The sequence below is a fragment of the Dermacentor variabilis genome, chromosome 8 (assembly GCF_050947875.1).
Source record: "Dermacentor variabilis isolate Ectoservices chromosome 8, ASM5094787v1, whole genome shotgun sequence".
In the NCBI taxonomy this organism is placed as follows: domain Eukaryota; kingdom Metazoa; phylum Arthropoda; class Arachnida; order Ixodida; family Ixodidae; genus Dermacentor; species Dermacentor variabilis.
This window is the reverse complement of record NC_134575.1, coordinates 98,398,580-98,420,817: the sequence shown is the minus strand read 5'-3', so window position 1 is coordinate 98,420,817 and position 22,238 is coordinate 98,398,580. Positions and strand designations below refer to the sequence as shown.

At 47.2% G+C, this 22,238-nt stretch overlaps 1 protein-coding gene across 2 annotated transcripts in view; it reads left to right on the top strand.

The window, feature by feature from the left end:
* LOC142590434 (uncharacterized) overlaps nucleotides 1-22,238 on the top strand; it is a 393,201-nt gene that overhangs the window by 121,113 nt on the left and 249,850 nt on the right. The window contains exon 6 of one of the 2 annotated variants that reach the window (XM_075702536.1): nucleotides 17,844-21,269. The exons of the other annotated variant lie outside the window; for it this stretch is intronic. Coding sequence (XP_075558651.1) covers nucleotides 17,844-19,405 — 1,562 coding nt within the window. The 3' untranslated portion in view covers nucleotides 19,406-21,269. Of the gene's footprint in view, nucleotides 1-17,843; nucleotides 21,270-22,238 lie in introns of those variants that run through there. 2 annotated transcript variants of the gene reach the window in all.

Below are 22,238 nucleotides of genomic sequence, written 5' to 3'. Positions count from 1 at the left end.
GTTACACTGATGGGTCTAAAACACGACAATACGTAGGTGTTGGAATACTAACAAAAATTTGGAAAATAGCATTCGGATAAATAATCTTTCTTCTGTCTTTACTGCTGAAGATTATGCGATATGGATGGCAGTAAAAAAATTTACCGCCGACAAGCAGATGAATGCTATCATATATACCGATTCGCTGAGCACACTCAGAGCTCTAAACCTTAACTCCGTGTCTGAACCCCTGCTTCGCGATATCCTAAACATTATGGCCTATAATAAATACGGAAGAACCATACGATTCTCCTGGGTCCCAAGCCATGTTGGGATACCAAGGAATGAAGCAGGAGATAGATGCACATTCAATGCAGCACAAGAAGGCATAAGACAAACAACACTTCCACACGCAGACAGTATCCAAGCGATTCATAAGGCCCTGGCATCAATGTGGCAACTAGAATGGGACTTTTGCATAAATAACAAGTTACAGACAATAAAACCCTTGCTTGGCGAGTAGAAGTCATGCAGTCACCAGCAACGCTTCTATGAGGTGATCCTATGCAGACTCCGAATTGGGCATACACGTCTGACGCACAATTTTCTACTTCAAAACGAAAACCCGCTAACTTGCGAGAAGTGCCGTGAACCACATGCAGTAATGCACATTATTATGACATGTCCACATACTGAAACACAGAGATGGAAGCTTTTACAGAATCTCAATAACTTACACATACCTTTACACCCCGCCTCAATATTTGGAGATGATCCACTAGTGCCTTTCACTGATTTGTTGAGCTTTTTAGAAGAAACCTGTTTTTGCACAGACTATAAAGTAATGCAGCTTTCGTTGCTTGAGCATTTGATTTCTTAATATTATTACGATATCATCGAGCGATGCTGAAGGGACGAGCCGCCGCGAGAACGACGACGAAGTGGGTCTGTGCCCTTCGCGCGGGCGAGTGTCGGCCTGGTGGCCTGGCTCCAGTGTAAATACCCTGTATATAGCCTCTTTCATCTGTGTTTTTCCGCATGGAACATTCTGGTGGAGGTCAGCGATCCCCGTCCTCACCACGGAACTCCGGAGGGGTCGGTACATCGAGCTTGTCACCATGCCTCCCGGTGACGAGCCCGCCTCAGCAACGGCTTCGGCTTGTCCGACTGCTCCAATCATCACGGTTGCCCAACATCGCGACCCTGGTGTGTTCTCTGGCCTGGAGGGAGAGAACGTTGACGAATGGATCAAGCTCTATGAACACGCCAGTGCTAATAACAGCTGGGATCCAACGATCATGCTCGCCAATGTCATCTTTTATCTCCACGGCACCCCACGCGGGTGGCACCAAACGCATGACCACGAGATAAATATTTGGGACAGTTTCAAAGAAAAGCTCAGGGAACCGTTCGGCGACCCCATTGAGCGCAAGGCTGCCGCGGGAAAGGCTCTTGCGTCTCGTGTTCAGACATCGACAGAGCCGTACATTTCGTACATCTTCGACGTCTTGGCTCTCTGCCACAAAGCTGACGATACGATGTCTGAAGCAGATAAAGTGTCGCATGTGCTAAAAGGCATCGCCGACGATGCTTTCAATTTGCTTGTTTTCGGTCACATCTCGACTAACGACGCCATCGTCAAAGAATGCCGTCGCCTTGAACAAGCTAAGAGCCGCCGTATCACACATCATGTGGCTACACAACACTGCTGCTACGTCGACATGTGAGGGTCCACTGCGTCAGACCACCCCCTGTGACGATGTAACCCGTATTGTTCGCCGCGAGTTCGAGGCCGCCTATTTGCCAGCTTTCTCCGCTTACGCCTCCCGATCCACCAGCAACCACGATTGCGCTGATTCAGGCCGTCGTCAGATAGGAGTTTTGGAACATGGGTCTCAACTCCGTGTGTTCAACGTCTCCACCGACGGTTCCCCTGTTCTCTAGCAGCCTTCCTCGTCCCCGGCAGACCTTTTCTGCCACATCTTGCCGCAACCCGTCCGAATGGCGTACCCCTGATGACAGGCCGATCTGCTTCCACTGCTGTCGCATCGGCCACTTCGCTCGTCACTGCCGCAACCGATGGCCACCACCTCCTCGGACATACACCGCTGCTCATTCCCGCCCCTTTGGACCTTCTGTTCCCTATACCACCCACCATGAACTCATTGCCGCTGATGCTCCTGCACCGAAACTTCGCTACAGCCGCTCTCCCTCACCTCGACGCCATCAGTCTCGTTCGCCCAAAACCCGTCGCTTCTCTCCGTCGCCTATCGCCTCCCGGATCCAGCCGGAAAACTAGGCACTGCAGCTTCTGGAGGTGAAGCTGCGTTGTCGACCCTGCCCTCAAATCCTCTGCTCACGTTACACAGTGATTGTGTTCACTTTTTGCCCGGGTCTACCCGCATCGTTGAATTTTTGGCGATGTAAATAAACTTCAACTTCAACCAAAACCTTCTTGACGTTGGCGTTGATGGCTATCCTGTGACAGCACTCGTCGATACAGGTGCGCATCTTTCTATTATGAGTGCTGCCTTCCGACGGCGACTGAACAAGCTCCTCACCCCAGCGTCGGTACGCGTCGTCCGGGTTGCGGATGGCGGTACTGTGCCTATCATCGGAATGTGTATGGCACGTGTCAGCATCGCCGGCCGCCACACTCCTGTCCTCTTCACCGTGATTGCTCATTGCCCCCACGACCTCATTCTCGGCCTCGATTTTCTCTCCGCGCATTCTGCTCTTATTGGCTGCTCTTCCAGTACCCTTCGCCTGGAGTTGGCGATTCTCGCAGAACCTTCTGACACACCCCAGTGCCGCCTACGCACCACCGGCTTTATTCGCCTGCCGCCAAAATCAATAGCCTATATTGAACTCATGTCTTCCCCACCAGTCCCTGATGGCGAGTACCTCGTCACTCCTCTGCCCGACATTACGCTACAGTATGACGCTACCGTGCCTCACATTATACTTACTATTACTGCGAACCGCACTTTCATGCCTATCTTTAACTTTGGATTGGCAAAGCAAATTCTACCGCAAGGTATTTGCCTTGCCAACATTGATTGCCTCGGCGACCATCGCGTGGCAACTTTATTGACCGATGCTTCTTGCGAGCTTAGCAGGCCCATCGTGCCAGCGTCGGCCGCCGATCCCAAGATACAGAAAATGGTTGCGACGGACCTGTTTTCTGCGCAGGCTGAAGACCTTTACCAACATTATCGTCCTACAGAGATATTTTTGACTTCGACGATCGCCCTTTAGGCCAGACGCTCGCGGTCAAGCATCGGATTCTTACTGGCGATGCTACTCCTATTCACCGACGACCGTAATGAGTTTCTGCGTCGGAAAGCCGAGTAATTCAAAGTGAAGTCAACAAAATTCCAGACAAAAACATCATTGAGCCTTCTTCGAGTCCCTGGGCGTCACCTGTAGTGTTGGTTAAGAAGAAGGATGGCACGCGGCGCTTCTGTGTAGACTACCGCCATCTGAACAACATTACTAAGAAGGACGTGTACCCGCTCCCACGTGTAGACAACGCCCTTGATTGCCTCCACGGTTCCAGCTATTTCTCTTCTATTGATCTTCGTTCTGGATACTGGCAGATTGCTGTTGACGATATGGACAGAGAAAAAAACGCGTTCATCACACCTGATGGCCTATACCAATTTAATGTAATGCCGTTTGGATTATGCAATGCCCCTGCCACCTTTGAGCGTATGATGTACTCCTTGCTCCGTGGTTTCAAATGGTCCACATGTCTGTGCTACCTCGACGACGTCATCGTTTTCTCGCCCACGTTCGACACTCACCTTGAGCGTCTAACAGCTATACTTGATGATGAGCAAAACATGAACAAGATGAGTGCAGGAGCCAACGTTTCGACAAGTGGACTTGTCTTCTTCAAGGCGACATATGCTTTCCTCGCCACAGTATATATAGGTGGGGTTCTTCTAAAGGACAGATGTATTTCGAAAGGCGAAGCTGCAACTTAACTCGTCGAAATGTCGTTTCTGCCGCCGCCAAATTACTCTTCTGGGCCATCTCGTTGACGCTTCCGGACTTCACCCTAATCCCGATAAAACTCGCGCTGTCCCAGACTTTCCAGTTCCGAAGACAGCCGCAGACGTTCGAAATTTTGTCGGGCTATGCTCGTATTTTCGCCGTTTTGTTCAAGATTTTGCGGCAATTGCTAGACCTCTCACTAATCTTTTGAAGAAAGGCGTACAATTCTCGTGGGGTACTGCAGAAGCCGCCGCATTCTCTCGTGTCGTCACTCTTCTCTCCTCACCACCCATTCTCGCCCACTTCGAGCCTGATGCCCCTACAGAATTACGTACAGATGCCAGCGGTCATGGCGTAGTTGCCGTCTTAGCCCAGCGTCAGCATGGCCAGGATCGCGTTATTGCTTATGCGAGCCGCCTCCTCACACCATCGGAGCGCAACTATTCCATTACGGAACGAGAATGCCTTGCTGCACAAGAGTTTTTGTATTCCGTGGTCTACAAGTCTGCCGCCTGCACCAAGACTCTGACAGCTTGTCGCGTTACCCTGTTGACGACCCTGACTCCTCCAATATTACCAGTGCTGCTTGTGTATTCTCTGTGTCGCAGCTGCTTCATTTCGCCGACGAACAACGTCGTGACGCCTACATCAGAGCACTCATCGACCGTTTTGAACACTCTCTGGCCGACTCCACTCTACGCCTCTTCGTCCTCTGCGACGGTACTCTGTACCATCGTAACCTTCATCCGGACGGCTCTGAGTTCCTACTTGTCATACCTAAACACCTGCGCTCAACCGTTCTAGAAGAGCTCCACGACGCACCAACGGCAGGACACCTCGGCGTATTTCGAACCTGTGACCGTGTACGGCGCCGTTTTTTCTGGCCGGGCGTTGCCCGTTCTGTACGATGTTACGTCGCCGCTTGTGAACTTTGGCAACGACGCAAGAAGCCTTCCCAGCCCCCCGCTGGTTACCTGCAGCCGCTCGACATCCCTGCCGAGCCCTTCCATCGTGTCGGCTTAGACCGTCTCGCCCCATTTCCAGAGTCTACATCAGGAAACAAGTGGGTTGCCGTCGCGGCGGACTACGTGACCCGCTACGTAACCCGCGCTCTTCCGACTAGTTGGGCAACTGATGTTGCGGACTTGCTTCTGCATGATATCATTTTGATTCATGGTGCTTCGCGTCAATTGCTAACAGACCGTGGCCGTATGTTCTTAGCCAAAGTCATTGACGACATCATGCGTGCCTGCTCAATACAGCATAATTTTACCACCTCCTACCACCCTCAAACGAACGGCCTCACTGAGCGTTTGAACCGCACCCTTACAGACATGCTATCTAAACATGTTTCAGACGACCACCGTGACTGGGACCAGACTCTACCTTGCGTTACATTTGCGTGTAACTCTGACCGTCTTGAAACTGCTGGCTTTTCGCCTTTTTACCTCTTGTATGGCCGTGAACCGACGCTACCACTGGACACTGTGCTTCCGTCCATCACAGGTTCATCTAGCGCTTATGCCCGTGATGTTATCGCCCATGCTGACCATGCTCGCCAACTTGCGCGCACCTCACAAGTCTCTCAAGGCAAACAAAAGCAACGCTACGACTTCCATCACCGTGATGTCCATTTTGTGCCCGGCGCCCTCGTGTTGCTTTGGTCACCATCGCGTAATCTTGGCCTTTGTGAAACACTGCTTTCCTGCTACACAGGCCCATATCGTGTCCTTCGCCAAGTAACCGATGTCACCTACGAAATCACTCTAGACACGCCCACTACGTCCTCCGCTGTGACGACCACTGACATTGTCCACGTCGCGCGACTCAAACCCTACAACTCTCCATGCGCCTTTGATATTTAGCAGCACCGTGACGGCGGTTTTGCGCCGGGGGGTTGTATTACGATATCATCGAGCGATGCTCCAGGGACGAGCCGCGCGAGAACGACGACGAAGTGGGTCTCCCTTTGCGCGGGCGAGTGTCGGCCTGGTGGTCTGGCTCCAGTGTAGATACCCTGTATGTAGCCTCTTTCATCTGTGTTTTTCCACACGTAACAATATCTTGTGGCTGGCACAGCATGGCCTTAGTCGCTCTTGCGCCATTAAACCCAAATTAACTAACCAGCTTTAAAATGACGCGTTTATGGTCAGTGCCTATGCTACTATACCCTTCCTCGTCAATGACCATTTCTCTCAACTAATCATGAATTCCTTCTATCAGCCGGCAGTAATCAATTGTCGAATGCCGGTTTTCCACTTCCCACGTGGTCTGCCTGTCATACTTAGGCCCTGTATTCACGATAACGATATTATGTTGCTTACAAAGATCTACAATTGACTTCCCATTGTTGTTAGTATAGCCATATAGATCCTGTATGTGGGTATTCATGTCACTTAATGGAATAATTTCGGCACCATTCCCGAAATCCTTGATATCGACATTTAGACATTGCACTAACTCTTGATTCTTCTCTCTGCAATTATTTCCAGTCCACGAGTACGTTACGCCTGCAGCTAAGTTTTCTTTCCACTCATTGTACATGACAACCATAAGTGCTCTTGACATTTTTAATTTATTATTTTCCATTTGGCTCCCTGATGGATGAGCGTTTCGACTCCCTCTCCCTTTCTTTGAGATTTATTTCTGTTGCACCCTTCCCAAACATAATTCTCAATCACTGGCGGCCCTTTCGATTCTCTAATTGGTGTGTTTCTGTAACCGAATACACCCCTATTTGTTCTTTATTTAACTGCTCCTCAATCTCTACCCACGTCTCCTTTCTTCTGCCGGCCTGCACCTTTATGCAGCCTTTGCATGGCGAGCTCTCTTTCTTGTTTTCCTCCTTTTGCTTTTATTTTACAATTATGCTATTCCGAGGTTCCTTTAGGGGCACCTTTTTCATCACTACTTACACTGGCCTCCTGATCGTCCGTGGGCCCCTTAAGAAAGCAACCGCACGACCAGCAAGTCGCCAGCTCACTTCTCCTCCAATTCTATGGTTGAAGTAGACCCCGTCTCGTTAGAAACCACCACGCCTTTTCACTTCCCTGTTTACAACAGCGTGTCTACCAACCGGGAAAACCAGGAATTCTCAGGGATTTTGAGTAGTCTAAAAAACTCAGGGAATTTGTGCCTCTTTCAGGGAAAATTTGCTGTAATCTTATTGAAATGGTCGAAAGTCGTGGTAATGCTGGCTCGAGTAACAGACAGGAATCGTAATGAATCGCCATTGATTGTCTGTCGTCGGCTGGAGGAGTCTCCAGTGTACAGTCAACAACCGACTTCCTGGATTCCCGATAATTTGGATGGATTCGCGGCACCACCACGTAGCCCATAGAATCAATTTATCAGAACGTCAAAAATTTCGGACGCAAGAACTCTTCGACGTCCGATTTTTCAGACGTTTTGCCTTAACCGCAGGTCCGAAACGGCGTTAATCGAAGCCACCACCGCTGCCAGTTAGATTACCTCGCCGCCTCGAATCGGCGCTCTCGCATGCAGATCCGCTGGCAGCCGTAACCACCACTGCAGCAACATTTACACTTTACAAGCAGCCCAGCTGCTTCGACGTTCACTATGAAGCTTCTTGCCATTGGGTGTCGTGTTTTTTATTGAAAGAATTCGCTGCAGTCAGCAATGCCATGGACTCCGCCTTTGTGGTCTTCGCGATTGGCTTAGAAGCTTGGAAAGCACAGTGCGTTGCATAATGCCGGTTCCCGAAAATCAGCTTCGCCTCCCTACGGAAATGTTACTTGGTGAAGCATGCGTAAGAGTATTGCGGTGAATCATAACAAGCGGCTATGCCACCGGACACAGTATGTATTTTTTAATTATACGCGCGTACACCCGGTCTCCCCTGTCACAGTACGAGCACCGATATGCCTAATACATGTACCGACAGGCCTTCAGAGCGTTTTCGAATGTGCCTATGGCGGTTTGAGCCCTTAAGGGCAGTAAATGACATGCGTTTATTTTTTCCAATGGGCCGATTTTTCGGAAGCTTTGGCGGCCCCCAGGGAGTTCGGAAAATCGGACGTGGACTGTGCAATTGACCAAGATGATGCTTTAAATGGTCCGTGGGGCGAACGAGTGGCGGAAGGAGGACAAGAACAGAAAGGACCTATGCATTGAGGAAAGAACGGGAAAGGAAGCGTGCTGCCGCCGTTTTGAAGGAGCTTGAGCTCAAAAAACAATCTTGGTTGATTCCGAGATACAGGTGTTCCTCATCCAAGCCAAAATAAACCCTTTATAGCAGTGAAACACAACACTGAGGCGTCATGCTCGGGCTGAGAGTATGTTAGGACAGTGGAGGTTGACTTACGAGCTGTTGGAAATCTAAATTGTGACAAAGTTCGGGCCTCATACCTCTGAGCTTGCTATAAATTGATAGAAATAGCTCATATTCGAAAAGATTTGCTTCTGTATGCATCTCCTTTTCTTTCGTATTTGAGAATGTCCGACTCGATTTGCAATTTTTTTCAAAGACGTTTTATTTGCTGTGCTTTTTACTAACCCCTCCCGTCTATTCTCTTTTTGCATTACATAAACACTACTCCTTAGTATTCAAATTGGATTAAGTCGTTCTTTTTTTAAAGAAAATTCATATGCTTACTAGAGAGTGACAGCATCGGGTGATATGGTTTCTTGACATAAAACATAGTTCTGCATCACTCTGGGAATCTTGCAAAGGCACTCAGGGAAAACCTGGAAAACTAAGAGAATTTGGAAATGTCAACTTGGTAGACACCCTGTACAACGTCGGAACCTTTCTCTCGGCTCATAGTCCATATAGCCCCATTAGTAGCCACTATGGCTCTTTGTACGTTACTGTCACGTGCAGGCACATCCGGCACCGTGCACACCACGATCTGCACCTGTGGGGCCAGCTCGCGCAAGTCGTTTGCCTCCTTTGCCAATGGCTGGGCTAGTCCTGTCTTTCTTGTTTGGGACGTTATTTAGCCCACCTGTGACTACGACAAGGTCGCGTCCGTGGGCTATTCCCGCAAGCTTTGCTTTTGCTTGCTCCATGGCAGTGCCTAATGTCACTCTTGGAAATATCCCTACTGCCACTCTTTTTTCAGCTTTCACCCTCTCCACAGTTGCCTCTGAGCACGTAGCCAGGTTTGAGTCGCCGGCGATAATCATCCTTTCACTCTCTCCTACTGCCGAGGCCTCTCCCTGCTTCCCTTTGTCATGCTTTTCTGGTTGTGGTGGTGGTAAACTTTGTTGAAAGTGGGAAGGAGAAAGGGGGAGGTTTCTGTGTGGTTTGGACTTGACAAGGGGCATTGACCTCTGTGTTACTGCTTTTCATTTGTGGTCGCATGAAGATAGGTGAAGCTCTTTCCAGGTACTCGCACCCTACTTTGCATACCTTCCACGTGCTTTGTTGACACTCCCTCTCCTGTCATGTTGGCAGACTGCTTTGCATTTTCGCGACCATTCTCCTTCACGATGGCGGCCCTGTGCAGCTTTTCTTCGGCGGCTTGGTCTTTTTTCCACCACCCTCTGTCCATAACGCTCCAGCTCTTTTACCCGTTTCTCAAGCTCATCCTGGAAAGCCTCCATTTTGTCCAGCCTAGCATCGACATCAGAGTGTCTGGCGATTGACTTTATTTCCTCCCTATTCTCATCCGGCCCCTTGTCTACCTTGGGGGACTCCCTGTACACTGCACGCTTTACCATCTTTCTTGCCATGTGTTGCACTTCGCTTTTTCTAATACAAACACCGAAGCTTTGAGAGCATGTGCCTTCTAGCAAAGTCCTATACGCACATAATCTAGATCCTTAAAATGCTGCAAAGTAGTTATCACCAATGATTTAGAAGCAATGAATGCCGCACAGACTTAAGGTACGAATGTGTTCACACGTGCTCAAACACGCTCTCACTGTCCTACCAAAGCAGTACTACCGATACCAATGCACACAAACTGCAACCACTAATAGCTAATGGTATTGCGACTTCCAAACTACTATATAAAAGCTACAAAGGCTAACGTCGCAAAACGGTTGCACGTGTTGAAACACGTTTCGCGAATGGGTGCTGTGGCTATCCTGCAGAACTAAATATACACAAAACACACTCACAAAAAAATACACAAAAAGAAAACGAGTCAGTTACTATTTAAAGGCTAAAAAATCAGGAAATCAAAAACAGAAGCAAGCTCAAAGCATGTACAAAAAACTCGCCATGTTTTTGCGAAGCCACGGGGCCCTGGAAAAACACGTCCATCCGCCGCAAACATCACCGACACCAGCAGGATGGAAGTGGTAACAGTGTATACTATAACAACATGTGAAATTGTGTCGAAATGCTTCACTCAGTTATATTTCCAGTCGCCGACCGATTTCTCAGACTACAATGGGATGGCAAAAATGTCCGAATAAGACAACAGTCCGAAAAAACTTGTGAATGGGGAAAATGAACTTTATATTTGCGGATCAACATTGAAATAGTCACGGATTGTGTGTTGCCTCATTTTGCACCTCCGTGCGACGACATCCGCATGTATTTGCGCGAGGGTCGACCTCTCGTCACACACATTTGACAGCAACATCAGCGCACTGTTAATTCCGATGTCGTTGGTTGAGGACAGCTGAAGGACTCCTCGTCGGATCCGGAATCATTTTCTTGAAGCATGAGCACTTGTGTCGCGCTCTCGTCGTCAGTAGGCTCCGCGCACAGTTGAAGGTTCAGCAGCGCAAAATCCACCGTGCCTATTTGCTATCGTTGCTGGCTGAACGGCCTTCCACGAATCAGCAAGCATGCAGACTGCCGTGAAGAGGTTCACGGGGTGCACTTTTTCGTTGTTGATGCACAGGATTGTGCGGTGAAGCAGACTAGCATGGTAGAGCGCTTTTAAGATTTTGTATCTCGCCCTGGCCCATGGGGTGTAGCCCACTCGTGGTATTCGGGGGCAAAAATTCCAGCCGGATGGCCTGGAGATTGTCTGCAGCGCCATGGGCTGCACATTTGTCGACAAAAATCACCACTTGGCATTGCTGGGATCGAAACATTCCGTCCATGCGGCGCAGGTAACCCTCGAATGATGATTGCGTAATCCATGCCTTTAAATTGCTCATGTACCATACTGGCAGGTTTCTGGGGCCCTTGAAGCACCTGGGGTTTTGCGACTTTCCAATCACAAGAAGTGGAATTTTCTCGGTACCGGTCGCGTTCGCACCGACCGTAACCGTAATTATTTCTTTGCTGAGCCGCCCTCCAGTACTTGGATCACCTGAGAAATACAGCAAACGGTCCAGCATCCTAAAGAATAAAACCGTTTCATCGCAATTAAAAATGTCGTCAGGGCTGTAATTTTGCAGGAGAAAGATCAAATCATTGCGGCAGTATTGTGCCACCACAGCCTGCCTGGTTGACGGCTCCACTGTCGCCGCACATCTTCTTAAAGGATACTCCATGCCTTTTCTTAAAGCTGCGCAGCCATCCGTCAGTGAACTTAAAGTTCTCAATGTTCATCTTGATGGCGAGATCTTTGGCCTTCTGTTCAAGCGTGTCACCAGAAACTGGAAGATTCTTCGTCCGCACCCCTTTAAGCCCCAATTTAAATGCGTCTTCCAGATGCAAATGATCACCCTTGCGGTCCGTTTTTTTCTTTCGAGTGAATTCTCGAAGACAGACAGTATCTTGCTCTTCTTTCGGATGTAATCTGAAACTGCTTGCTTGGACAGCTGGAACTGCTTCGCCACGTCAGCTTGCGTCCGTCATTTCTCCATGAGTTCAATGATCGCAGCTTTCTTTTCCAAAGTTAAGGTGGTGTAGTTGCCGCGTTTCTTCTTTGCAAAGTTCGGCGGAGAGGTGTGAGGCGTGGCCATAGTGTCGAGAACACACAGCAAAAATTCACTTCCGAAAGGCGAGAATATCGCGGGAGACGCACGCTGCACACAAGTGGCAATGGTAACCGTTCACGATCGATGGATGGATAAGGCTTAACCCTTGAAATCGGGTGGCGGCTCATGACACCTAGCTGCGACACCAATCCAATTGAAGCCACCAGCGGTTCCAAACAAGCCTCAAGCCAGCGTAATTCAACATGGTGGCATGCGGGGTGCCGGTTGATCCCCAAAAGAGGAAGGCATAGGCGACGACTGTCTACAGCTTATAAGAGTGATTTACCTAGAAAATACAGTTTGCGATGAATGGGAAGGGATGAGGAGCGAGGAGAAGGTTGATATCAACATGTGACTGAGTCAGGGGTGCTCGTTATCCCCACTGCTGTTTATGATGTTCATGGCGAGGAGGGAAAAGGGCTAGAATGAAGTAATATTTGGTTTAATCTCTCATACGAGCAGGCCGGCACAGTATTAGAGCAGCAGCTTCCAGGTTTATTTTATGCGGATGACATTGCGTTGCTAGCTAACACGCAAAGTGACATGCATTGTCTGGCCAATTCTGTGGATAGGAAGGCCATAACTTAGGTCTGAAATGTAGTGTTAAAAAATGAGGTGCAATAGTATTAATTAAAAACAGCGAACAGACAGTGACAGACAGCACCAGGAAATATCTTGCGTAAAAGAATATAAACACCTTGGTATACAGATAAATGAAGGCAATAAATGTAAGGAGACACAGGAAAAAAATAATAAAGTAAAGGGGAAGAGAAATGCGGCCATAACGAAACACAGAGCACTAGGGAGATACAATAGGTGCGAGGTGCTGTGGGGTATGTGGAAAGATCTAATGGTTCCAAGACTTACATTTGGAAATGCGGTTGTTTGCTTGAAATCAGGGATACAATTAGGACTCGATTGGTACCAAATGTCAGCAGGACGCCTCGCATTGGGCACTCACGGGAAGACTATAAATGAAGCTATCCAGAGTAATATGGCCTGGACAAGTTTTGAGGTGAGGGAAGCTCACACACAAATTAATCGTGAATAACAACTGAGCAATATGGAAGAAAGTGAATAAATTGGGAGAGTGTTCAGGTGTTTGTACAAGAATAACATTCCTTCATAGTGGAGTAAAAGAACTAGGAAGCTTACCAGCAAGTATGTGGCCTGTGTGGTGAGGAACACAGCAACAAAGAACATCAAGCGAAAAGTCAGAAACTGAAATAATCTCATGGGTGGTTGCAATGAAAAAAGAAACTTACCATGAGTAACTTCGTAAGAGGAAAAAGCTAAATCAGAAAAGAAACAATTTATGATAACTCAAAGGGAAGCTCATTACATTTTGAAGCGAGATCAGAATGCCTTGGAACACGCACTTATAAAGCGAGATATAAGAAGGAAGAAGAAGCATGTGTTTGCTGCGGTACAGTAGGGAAACGATAGAGCGTGTGTTACAGTCGAACCCGGCTATAACGAATTCGCAAAAAAATACCTATCAGTTCGATATAGAGCATAATTCGATATAAGCCTGCTAAATAATTGGATGTCATAAAAGCACATTCTATTTATAAAATTACTTTATTAATGAAACTAGCTTAGTCTTGCATGAAATAGTCCTATATTTTCTTCTGCTGGAGCAATTTCGCTGCCTACGACGCAAGCACTTTTCCACATTGTCTAAGGAGTTAGAGCAGCTGAGGCCGCAACTTTCTGCATTCGTGTAGAAGCACCGGACTAGTGCACGGTGCACGCCACAGGCATCGGGTCGCGAGTTTGGCCGCTTTAGCCCTAATCTCCCCCTTATTCTTCATGATCGTGATGAGAGTGCTCCTCGGAATCTTGTACGCTGAGGGGATATCCGACTTCTCACCGCGTTTGACCCGATTTATGATTTCGAGCCTCACGACGAAGGGCGAATTCTGCCGCTTCATCACAGCAACAATGTGGGAGAAGGCCCACATAGCACGCACACAGTGAACCAGAAAAGCAGCAAGACAACTCGCACTTTCGGCATCTTTCGGCGTTTTGCACAACGAGAGCACAAGAGCCTCTGGTTGGCTGTCTGAGCAAGCGCTGCGGGCGGGCCAGGATCATATTTAGCAGGGGGATGTCGATGGCTCGTCCGAGGCAGCGTGGTCACGTTAAGGAGACCGGTTGGTTGGAGCCGCGCCGCCGAGTTTTTCTGTCACCACGAGGGAAAGCCAGCTTCCGGGGGCACTTTCTGCCAAGTGACATTCGATATATCGGGAGTCGCTGCTATTTTTGTTCGATGAAAGCGTAATTTTTGCTATTGGCGGCGAGGAGTTACGGAGTCGCCATCTATCGGAAGCGCCTCGCTGGCGTAGTATGCGGGATCACGCGGCGCGCTCCTCATAGGTTTTGCTGTCAACGCTCACTGAAAACACCACGCGCGAGCTCTCCCGGACATTTCTGTAAGTACTTTCGAAACGAGAGAAGTTTTTTACTGTCTAAATAATAATCTTGGGCAAACTGAAAGCACACAATCGTTTACAGATGCTCTCTCTTTACCGAATACGTACAGTGAACGCCACTGCGCGCGGTCGCCGCGATGGAGTCTGCCGAACCGGCTTCTTGCGTGAAAGGTAGGTAAACGCTGAGAGCAAACTATGTGAAATATGTTCTTATAGTGTTTGTATAAGTAAATGGAGCGTAATAGAACGAAGCCTCAATGCTGCGATCGCGCACATTCGCAGCGACCGACTGCGCGTCTGCATGCTTGTCCGCACACTGTTTCGCTTTCTCCGCGCGCGCGTTTTCGCCCCGTGCCATGAGCTTTAGGCCGCAGAATATGAGCATATGGCAGTATACAAGCAACCATTGTTGCGTGGGTGCTATCAGAACCGTTCAAAAATGATTTCATTGTAGAGACTTCGACGCCTACGGGGACGGTGATGTGCCGTCGCGACGATTCAATTTTTTTTTCTTCTAAATTCTTTGACCTTTCAATATTACTTCTCGAGTTGCGTCGCACTGGAGTTCTCAGCGTGCAATTTCCCGCTGCTCTTTTTTTTGTAATCTAGTGCATTAATTCATAACACAAACATGACCATATGCCATGCTTTTTTTTAAATGCGCTTCTTACCGCCGCCTTTCCACTCCACTGAAATTGCCAGTATCTATAGGATCGACAAGTTCATAGACCAAACCATCATGACATTATTAGGGCAGCGGACTCGGGCGAGCGTCTCAGTGCGCGTTTTCAGATCATCGCAGACCGGGCGCCGTAGCAGAAATCTTCCTCGCCTCTGTCCTTGTTGAATACCCGACTTGTAGCCGATGACTGTTTGCCGGTTTTATGTTTCGCGAGCCAAGATTCACGCAGCTTCTTGTCCTGCGGCTACGTTTGAACAAGGCTGACACTGACCTCCGTTACGTGCGTCCGGCCCTGCGGCACCGAGCAGTAGCCTACCATATTGCGCGCCTTCAAAGGCAGCCACTACCTATTGTAGTGATTTCAAGCGTTGTAAAGGAGACACTCGAAGCGGGAAAATTTTGCCACTAAATGAGGACCGCTGCGTACGAGGGAATTAAAACTCGTTTTCAGCTCGCTTCGGCGTTCCCGAAGCAGCCGAAGCGGCCGCTATGCCCACGTGACCCCTCCTAGCACGTCACGCCGACGGTGGCGCCAGCTTTTCCAGTGGTGGAACTCGAGGCCAATATATACTCGTTGTAACTATACCGTGTCCAGAAATTGTTCGATATATAGAATAATTCGATGTAAAAGGATTCGATATAGTCGGGTTCGACTGTATTAGAATGTGAAGACATCTTCCCAGTGGTTGACGTAGCCACCACTGGCCTTGAAGCCCTTGGGTTCAGCGAGAGTAAGTGAAAAGTACACATGTTCGCAATAGAGATTAGTAAGAGGTGGTAGGAAAATTGGTGGAAGAAAGTAGGGAAACGACAAAAAACGGAGATGTACAAAGGCAAAGTTCACAATAGGGGGTCAGAAAATTTGGTTGTGGGAAATCATGTTTTTTTTCTTTTTTAACCTAGGTAGGATATTAAGCAGTATAGTAGCAAGCGCTTGGTGGTGCAACCCACCGCCTCCTCTCCTTGCTGGAGCAAGGAGAGGAGGTGCCGCCGGTGAGAGGAGCATGGAGAGGAATGGAGCATGGAGCAATGGAGCAAGGCATATTAGAATGTGAAGATATCTGCGCAGCGGTCGATTTAGGAATCACTAGCGTCCTTGAAGCCCTTGGGTTCATCAAGAGCAGGGGGAAAATAACCATGTCCGGAATGGAGATTAGTAAAAGGCGACTTGAAGCTTGGAAAAAGTTAGGTAAACTAGAAACAACAAGGGCGTACAAAAACAAAGTTCACAATAGGGTTTCACGAAGTTTGTTTATTGGAATTCATAGGTAGGACATTGGGCATTAAAATAGCAAGAGGTTGGTGGCGCAACCCACCGCACCGTTCCGAAATGTGTTGTACGGGAGCACTTCGGCGCCAGTTCTGTGCCAGCACGGAGGAAGAAGTTGACGTTCGTGTGTGTCTCACTGTGTCAGTTTTTCAATCTGGCTGCCTTGTGCTAGTGGCCCTTTTTCAAACGCCGTGCCCATGTTGCGGAGACGAACATGCCTGTTAAATTATATATATATATATATATATATATATATATATATATATATATATATATATATATATATATAAGCACCCTCGCTGGAACCCAGGGGTAAGTTGGGCACGATATGAAACTAGTGTGTGTGTGTCATTCCTTCGGAGCCACCGATGGTGCTTGGTGCCTCCATTCGCAAATACTACAATACCTTCACCTGCTAGTGTGTTAAAATCCACTGTGCTTTGCAAAGGGAGCATACCATTCCTTGTCAGTTCCAGCAATCATTTGCCAATATTTTGCGATGGCAGAGCACAAGGAGCAGAGCGCACTCCAAAAGAAGTTGCCGTATTTTTGCATCTCTAAGCTGCACCAAACATCGTAAAAAATTTACTTAAGGTCAGGATCAGGGTGTTAATTACTGGAATTTGGATTTGAAGTTTCACTCCATGACAACACAGCGTGCGCTGCCCCAAAGCCACACTTTAGGGCAAGGTTCTCAAGTACTCACACTTTCGCTATCTCCTGGGGAATCCCACCCTTTTTCCACCCTTGTGTGTTTAATCTCCCTTCTCTCCTGCACGGTCGGTCATTTTCCTCCTCTGTGTGGGTCGCCATTTTGCATTTAGCAGTTAGTGAATAGTGCACATGGTGCTGGAAAAGTAGAACTTGGGCCACGATAGGCCGTGCTCACCGGCCCAACTCCCGTCTCCGGAAACAGTAAAGCAGTCATTGGCTTAAGATATGACATGGACAAGTGGTTTATCCCCAAATGGATGCTGTTTTGTAAACATCTAGGGGTTGCGTAGGCAGTTCTTACCTTGGGTTATAGACGCACATTATTCTTTTTTTCTTTCTGGGCTGTTCTGAAAGAGGACGCGGGTTGTAGGTGTTGGCAGGTTATGTGACGAAAACTGCGGAATTTCCTAGCCGGCTCTTTGCAATCTCAACTTACGATAACATAGCCAAAGTTCATTGTGTGGTCAAGAAGAAACTCGCTGATGAAGTCTCATATAAAACAAATTTGTTGTGCCAGCGAATCATAACAAATTTTGCAAGTGCCTAATGTGGTTACCGGGTGTCAAGTTATCATTGAGGTATGAGCGCAGGCTTGGTCAAAGCATTTTTGAAGTGTTCTCTAAGGGTCATAGGAGAGAGTAGTCAAGCACTCCACATTCTGTCACTTTGTAATTCTTTAGCTTTCTGAAAAATTCCTTTTATAAGTGGACTTCACAAACAGGGTCATGAAGCATTCAAATGCAGAAATATTGAGTAAATAAAAATGAGCATTAGTTCTTTCTTTCATCATGCTTAAGGTCACCCTGAAGATCTCCCAAATCAAATGAAAAAGATAGCTTGTCAATAAAGTTAGCATCGGTGTTCGTTTTTGGCATTTCCTAAAAACTCTTATTTACTTTTTTTATTTGTGCAGCATCGGGGCCTTCAATTTCTGCGTCAACTGCCAAATTTGACTACTCAAAGCAAGGATGCCTCCACCGATGTCAGCTATGTGACTATGTGGCTGATGAACTATTTCTTCTGGAAGCACATGCCAGCATCCACACAGGCGAGAAGCCATTTGACTGCCCTTCATGCTCTCGGAGCTTCTCAGAAAAGTGCCATCTGAAAACCCACCTCCGCACCCACACAGGCGAGAAGCCATTTGACTGCCCTTCATGCTCTCGGAGCTTCTCAGAAAAGGGCACCCTGAAAGCCCACCTGCGCACCCACACAGGCGAGAAGCCATATCAGTGCCCTTCATGCTCTCAGAGCTTCTCACAAAATAGCACCCTGAAAACCCACATGCGCACCCACACAGGCGGCGACAAGCCATTTGACTGCCCTTCATGCACTCAGAGCTTCTCACGAAAGCCCCACCTGAAAGCCCACCTGCGCACCCACACAGGCGAGAAGCCATTTGACTGCCCTTCATGCTCTCGAAGCTTCTCAGAAAAAGGCCACATGAAAGCCCACCTGCGCACCCACACAGGCGAGAAGCCATTTGACTGCCCTTCATGCACTCGGAGCTTCTCGTGGAAGAGCGGCCTGAAAGCCCACCTGTGCACCCACACAGGCGAGAAGCCATATCAGTGCCCTTCATGCTCTCAGAGCTTCCCAATCGAGGGTTACTTGAAAGCCCACCTGCGCACCCACACAGGCGAGAAGCCATTTGACTGCCCTTCATGCTCTCGGAGCTTCTCAGAAAAGTGCCATCTGAAAACCCACCTCCGCACCCACACAGGCGAGAAGCCATTTGACTGCCCTTCATGCTCTCGGAGCTTCTCAGAAAAGGGCACCCTGAAAGCCCACCTGCGCACCCACACAGGCGAGAAGCCATATCAGTGCCCTTCATGCTCTCAGAGCTTCTCACAAAATAGCACCCTGAAAACCCACATGCGCACCCACACAGGCGGCGACAAGCCATTTGACTGCCCTTCATGCACTCAGAGCTTCTCACGAAAGCCCCACCTGACAGCCCACCTGCGCACCCACTCAGGCGAGAAGCCATTTGACTGCCCTTCATGCACTCGGAGCTTCTCACAAAAGCACCAGCTGAAAGCCCACATGCGCACCCACACAGGCGAGAAGCCATTTGAGTGCCCTTCGTGCTCTCAGAGCTTCTCACAAAATGGCAGCCTGAAAGCCCACCTGCGCACCCACACAGGCGAGAAGCCATATCAGTGCCCTTCATGCTCTAAGAGCTTCTCAATCAAGGGTCACCTGAAAGCCCACCTGCGCATCCACACAGGCGAGAAGCCATATCAGTGCCCTTCATGCTCTAAGAGCTTCTCAATCAAGGGTCACCTGAAAGCCCACCTGCGCATCCACACAGGCGAGAAGCCATATCAGTGCCCTGCATGCTCTCGGAGATTCACACACAAGGGCAACCTTAGGAAACACATGAGGCGAGAAGCCATTTCATTGCCCACTCTGCCTTCAGTGATTCTCGTAGAAGAATGCCCTGAAGATACACCGGTGCATTCATACAAGTGACCGGCCATATAGTTGCATTGCCTGCTTCAGGTCCTCATCACTTGAACATACTTGGAGAGCACAGCACCATGATTCAATTCAATTCACTTTATTTTCAACACCACAATGTTGAGGACCGCGAACCGAAAGCCTTTTATGGCTTGACAAGGTCCGCAGCCCTTTTTAACAAGCAGTGACAGAGCATAGGGTTAGGTATTACATATTAAGCTAGAATTGCCTAAGTCCCAATAACACGAGTGTCAGACATAATGCATATATATAATATATACATACATATATGTGTAAAATGAATTCAAGTGAAACAGAATGTATACTCACGTACAATTGAAACCGAAAGAATTAACGCTAATTACTAATGCACATTATACATATATGAAAACAAATGTGTCACACAAAACATACTGCAGTGCACTATTCGGCAAATACACTGTTACAAAAACAATTTGTTCCATTTTTCCATACTGTAGGGTAGTTTAACAATCTCGTTGACCTAGAGTCTGAATTAAAAATCTACATTCGTGTAGCATGTTACGTACTGTTCTACTGCATCAGGTAGCACAAGTGTCTCCGCATGCTCCTGAGAGCAAGCTTTAACTCGGGCCCAACTTTGATGCCGCCTATTCAAATACATGTAAAACGCAGAAATGCTTTTCTGAAATAACCAGTGGGCTGATTGTAACGAAATTTGTTACATTTGAGAGAAAAAGCTAAATTCTGGTGACTGCTGGAGGGATAATTTAGTTTGAAGGCCTGAATGTTATAACAGGAATTTACAAAGATTTTTCATTTTAAAAAAGGTAGAGCCAGAACTTCATAAATTTTTAACTCTGCACCTGGAATAGATATCGTAGCTCTGTAAACTGCATATGCTAGATATTCCAAAGCAGACAAATTTGATGTATCAATGTATATCTTGTCAACTTGTTACATTGTTTACAGGAACCTTGCAGATGTCCTACTCATTTATTAGTGGCTTATTTTAACGCTTTCATACCTAAATATTGTCCGCTTTAGGTGTCCTATTTGGAGCATTTTACAGAATTGCAGTATTTTTGATTGCTGAGTTACCAAAGTTGTAAATTTGATAGTGTCATTTTTTGAAACTTCGTGATTTTCAACAATAGCTATTAAAAGATTGATGGCCTAAATAAAAAATTCACTACCAACAGTCACTACATTCTATTTGTTTTATATGCAACAAACCTCATCTGGTTTCGTGCAGTAGTTGTCAAGAAAAATGATCTCTCCTTTCCCATGAATGTACATGGGAGCCCCCAAGCTGAAGCTTGCTCTTAATGCGTTTCTGAAACACTTTTGTGGGGTTACCATATTTTCTCTAGATCTTCTCTCAACACGTTATGGAACACAGAGCAAAAGGATTTATGAGAACCCACATAAAGCCGTTGTAGCTGAGAAAAAAGTCAAAATACAGTTAAACTTTAATTAAAAGGAGTCGGCAAAAACAGCTATTTGCTTTGTTATATTGTGGCTTTTCATTATTTGAAAAGTAATTGATGTTCATTCGTGTCTTCAAAATTACTGTTTGCATGCCCCTACAAACTATGTACGTTAACTGTAATAATTGTTACACTACAGATGTCTAAATGATGTGTTCTTTAGGCTGTTTTTTTTTCAGTGTTCTCTTTGGTACATATGAACTTGTTCTCTTAGACCAATTCATGTATTTGTTGGCTCTTGGTTCTGGTCTACATGGTTCATCGTGGATTCTTTTGATCTTATTCTATTCGTGCCTTTCTTTTTTTTACAAATAGTTACTTTTTTAGAGGAATTGATTGTTCAGTAAGCTAGCTTTCCACTGTCTGTTTCATCAGAGCATCAAATAAATGCCAGTGTTTGGTGAGTATTCGTTGTCTGTTCTTGATATTTCAATAAGTTATTGACGGCATGCAATATAGGGATGCTAGCATTTTATTATATCTGGGGCTGCAAGAGAAGTTGAGTGACCGCAGTTGGAACTTCATTATTAACACAAAAGGAGCCTGTTATAAGTAACATAGATGAGTAATCTATGTTTGAGTCGAATGTCAAGTCCACCATGCTTAAGTCATTCTTACATTTTATTTCAACTAATGTACCAGCATTTCTATAAGCACTAGTGCGACATATAGTTGTGGGAATATTTGTATAAACTTTACGTATTGAATTGAACATATAAGCCTGCACTGTTTAATACATTTGTGTGCGGAAGCATTGAAATTGAGCCAATCCTGTTTTTCGAAATTTGAAAAAGATGCTTTCTGAATTGCAGTTGTACTAGTTTCTCATCAGGAATTTCCTCACCGACAGAATTGTGTACAAGACATGCTTTTAAGGTAATAAATACAAGGGTTTACTGTTTCGATTAAGGGCGTGCAAATATTTTATACGTTAAAGTAGGCACTTTGTCAATAAAACTATATTCTAATAGCCTTCGAAAACTTAAAACACTATGTGTACAGAAATGAACCTCAAACTGAAGCAAAAGTATGATAAATGTCACCCCCATGGGCATAGGAGACTCGCCACCGGGTGGCCGAGTTGAACAGACGTGTGCATTTTCATCTCCGACAGTCACTGTCTTCCTCCTGTTACTTTGGGCCTTGGGGCCCAAAAGTCGCATCGACCGTGGTTATGGATTACCCAGAGGCAGCTTTGAATTTTCTATTACCCGAGGACATGGAATTAGAGCAGTTTGAAGACGCCCTCATGCCAGAGAATGCGCTAACCCTAACGAGCACCTCGACCGATGCCATGGTGGACACCACCGCTTCGAGAAAGACGCCGCTGCGTCCAGACGTGAATCCATTCGCTCCACTTGCTGATGCTGAGCCAC